At 41.7% G+C, this 3828-nt stretch overlaps 1 protein-coding gene across 1 annotated transcript; it reads left to right on the forward strand.

Annotated features, from left to right (window-relative positions):
• The first annotated feature begins 2416 nt into the window (after positions 1-2416).
• Positions 2417-3565, forward strand: Pabpc5 (poly(A) binding protein cytoplasmic 5). Its single transcript, XM_038317151.1, has one exon. The coding sequence runs from the start codon at positions 2417-2419 to the stop codon at positions 3563-3565; it is 1149 nt and encodes a 382-aa protein (XP_038173079.1).
• The last annotated feature ends 263 nt before the right edge of the window (positions 3566-3828 follow it).

Below are 3828 nucleotides of genomic sequence, written 5' to 3' on the forward strand. Positions count from 1 at the left end.
AACATCCTAGAAAAAAAGAGAAAAAGAACACAATAAATATATATTGTCACTATTTTACTAATTACTGAGAGTAAATATCATTTAATTAATTATACAACTCAATAAAACTATAAAATGCCAAAATCTTGACAATACTTAAATTTATCTTGTTAATCTAAAAAATTCTTGGTAACAACATGTACTATCATTTTACTGTTAATCTAGGATTGTTTCTCCAGATTAAGAGTACTGATAAATTTTTCATTTTATTGTTTGTTTGTTTTGTTTTCTTTTGGTGGAGGGATGGTTCTTCAAAGGTTTCCATGAGGATTTGGTTAATTGTGATAGGCTTTGGTGACTTTCTTTAAAAGTGCAAAATTCCTTCCAAAGCATCTTGTTAAAATATTGAAGATGTTTACAGTGCTTGAGGCTTTAGATTCATTATTTAGTACCACAACACCACCATTTGATTGATAGATGATAGATAGGTAGATACATAGATAGATACAGCAACTTACTTCTTGGTAATGCTTTAAACTTGATAATTCACATTGATATTTATAATTAATTTTAGAAAGCACCCATGTTCTAATATCCTTACCTTATCTTATAATGTTAATTGTATGATTTTATACACTTTTTTAACTTTTTTTTATACTGTGACTTTTAATCTATTCAACCAGAATACTGCTAAAAAATAATCAATTTTTTTTTTTTTTTTTTTTTTTTGTCACTATGTAGCATTAAATGCCATTTTCTGGCTCTCCAGCCATTAAAACCTTAATATCACTGGAGCAAAGAAAAAAAATCTCCCTACTTCCCAGGATAATTCTACCATGATATAGGATTAATAAGGAACAAAGCCAAGCTCTTCTCTGTGTTCTTTTTGACTCAGTGAACATTTAGCACTTGATATCCAGGAAAGCTATCAAATCTTGAGTTTCCAGTGTACTGAATTAAGTTTGTAACCTGTGTCTTTTTTCCCAACACAAACCCTACTCCCCAGAACAGAAAACAAAAAAAAAAAAACCTATGTGTTCTTTCTACATTGGTTGTAACCACTTTTAATCATATTAAAGTGAGCAGTATAAATTATGCTTAAATACAATAATAAACAAGTAAACTTTGATAAAGACAAATCTAAACTCAATCTTGGTCCCCCTCCTCCCTCTCTCTCTCCCTCTCTCTCTCTCTCCCTCCCTCCCTCCGTCCCTCCCTCCCTCCGTCCCTCCCTCTCTCTCTCCCTCCCTCTCTCCCCCTCCCTCCCTCCCTCCCTCCTCCTCCCCTCCCTCCCTCCCTCCCTCCCTCCCTCCCTCCCTCCCTCCCTCCCTCCCTCCTCTCTCTCTCCTCTCTCTCTCTCCTCTCTCTCTCTCTCTCTCTCTCTCTCTCTCTCTCTCTCTCTCTCTCTCTCTCTCTCTCGCATGCAGGGGAAGTTACTTAGCAAGGTTCCAGGTTTCCCAGTGTCCCTTCCGCCCTCCTAGCACAGCACAGCTGCAAGATCTTAGTCTCTTTTGGTCCTTGGTTGTTCTGTACTGCATAAAGCAATCCTTGTCCATCTGTCCCCACTGGGTCCGCTCTTGGCGCTTCTGCCCTGCTCTGCTGACTCCGCCCATATCTGTCTAGATCCGCCCCGCGTCAGAGCTGACCCACAGCGCGGCTGCCAGTCAGTCCCTCCGGACCTGCCGAGAGCCTCAGGCTGCAGAAATCACCGCGCCTCACTCGGTCCGTACCCAGTGGGCATCTTGGGGATCTGGGCGGTCTCCGGTTCCCCATGCGTGTGTCTGTGTGTCTGTCTCTCTGTGTAATCCGCTCCTAGCAGCCTGCCTGCTGGTTCCAGCGCACCAAGTGTCTTGTGTTTCCCCTTTTGCTGATGCTGAATGTAGAAAGAAAGGCCTTAGTGAGCACCTAGCCAGCCTGACCCTGGTTGGCAGAGGAATACATACACTTGGCCCTGCAGGGGTTGCAGGCGTTTTAAATCTACAGGAGCTGGAGGCCTTTTTTTTTTTTTTTTTTTTTTTTTTTTTTTTTTTTTCAGAAAGCCAGTCGCGAGGCCTCTGTTGACAAAGCTAGATGTGGGGAGCCAGCCAGATCCTTGGTGATTTCTTTAATTTTAACCGGGAAGGGGCTATTGTGTTCTTAATGCAGGCTTTTGAAAGCAATTTGAAATTTGAAGGGGTAAAAATTCTAAGTCCTCTTCGGGAGACCAGATTGCTTTTGGGGTGGCCTTTTTGTCTGATGCATTTGTTCTGAGCCTGCTGACCAGCTGTTTCTGAACTTCATTTTCTCAGCCTCAGCCTCAACAGTGATCTGAGTCTTCTTTTAGCTTCCCTTCGCCTGCCTTGGCTTGTTTCTGTTCAAGAACAGCTGTTTGGCCCCTAGATTAGAGAAAGGCGCCTCCTCCCCCTCTCCCAAGAGAGCTTCTTCTAAGTGCTCAGAGATGGGGAGTGGGGAACCTAATACTGCTGGCAAGAAAAAGAAGTACCTCAAGGCTGCCCTGTATGTGGGTGACTTGGCCCCTGATGTCACAGAGGACATGCTCTATAAGAAGTTCAGACCTGCTGGCCCTCTACGCTTCACTAGAATCTGCCGTGACCCGGTGACCCGCAAGCCCTTGGGTTATGGCTATGTTAACTTCCGCTTTCCTGCGGATGCTGAGTGGGCCTTGAACACAATGAATTTTGATTTAATTAATGGTAAACCATTTCGCCTCATGTGGTCACAGCCAGATGACCGCTTAAGAAAGTCTGGAGTTGGAAATATATTCATCAAAAACTTGGATAAATCCATAGACAATAGGGCCCTGTTTTATTTATTTTCTGCTTTTGGGAACATTCTTTCCTGTAAAGTTGTATGTGATGACAATGGCTCTAAGGGTTATGCCTATGTCCACTTTGATAGCCTTGCTGCTGCCAATAGGGCTATCTGGCACATGAACGGAGTCCGGCTCAACAACCGTCAGTTGTATGTGGGCCGATTCAAATTTCCTGAAGAGAGAGCAGCTGAAGTCAGAACAAGGGATAGAGCAACATTTACCAATGTTTTCGTGAAAAACTTTGGAGATGACATGGATGATGAAAAACTAAAGGAACTTTTCAGTAAATATGGTCCAACAGAGAGTGTTAAAGTAATAAGAGATGCCAGTGGGAAATCTAAAGGCTTTGGATTTGTAAGATTTGGGACACATGAAGCTGCCCAAAAAGCTGTGCTAGACCTGAATGGCAAGTCAATAGACGGAAAAGTCCTATATGTAGGGAGAGCACAGAAAAAAATTGAACGCTTGGCTGAGTTAAGGCGGAGATTTGAAAGGCTGAAATTAAAAGAAAAAAGTAGGCCTCCAGGAGTGCCCATCTATATTAAGAACCTGGATGAGACCATCGATGATGAAAAACTGAAGAAAGAATTTTCTTCCTTTGGATCAATTAGTCGAGCCAAAGTGATGATGGAAGTGGAACAAGGCAAAGGGTTTGGTGTTGTCTGCTTCTCTTCTTTTGAAGAGGCTACCAAAGCAGTAGATGAGATGAATGGTCGTGTAGTAGGCTCTAAACCACTAAATGTCACTCTGGGCCAAGCAAGGGGCAGGTGGTGAGAACCACGATGATCAGTTTGTTTAGCCTTAGCTGTTACCTACTTAGCTTGAGCGCCTTTGTAATAGGAGGTTATTTCTGTCAATTCACAGATTTTTGTTTTGTTTTGTTTTGTCTTTGTTTTTTTTCTGTGTGCGTGTAAAATCTTATTTTGCCAAGTATACAGAGAAAATCTTTTTCGTTATAGTGAAGAACATAATTTTCAAATATAAAATTGTCAGTTGTTTGAATTCTTTACATAATCTTTATCCTTAGTAAATTGTAG

Source organism: Arvicola amphibius, chromosome X, assembly GCF_903992535.2.
Source record: "Arvicola amphibius chromosome X, mArvAmp1.2, whole genome shotgun sequence".
Taxonomy (NCBI): domain Eukaryota; kingdom Metazoa; phylum Chordata; class Mammalia; order Rodentia; family Cricetidae; genus Arvicola; species Arvicola amphibius.

Excerpts from the sequence above, each read along its gene's own strand:
- Pabpc5 (XM_038317151.1), top strand. The coding sequence starts at position 2,417 with ATGGGGAGTGGGGAACCTAATACTGCTGGCAAGAAAAAGAAGTACCTC.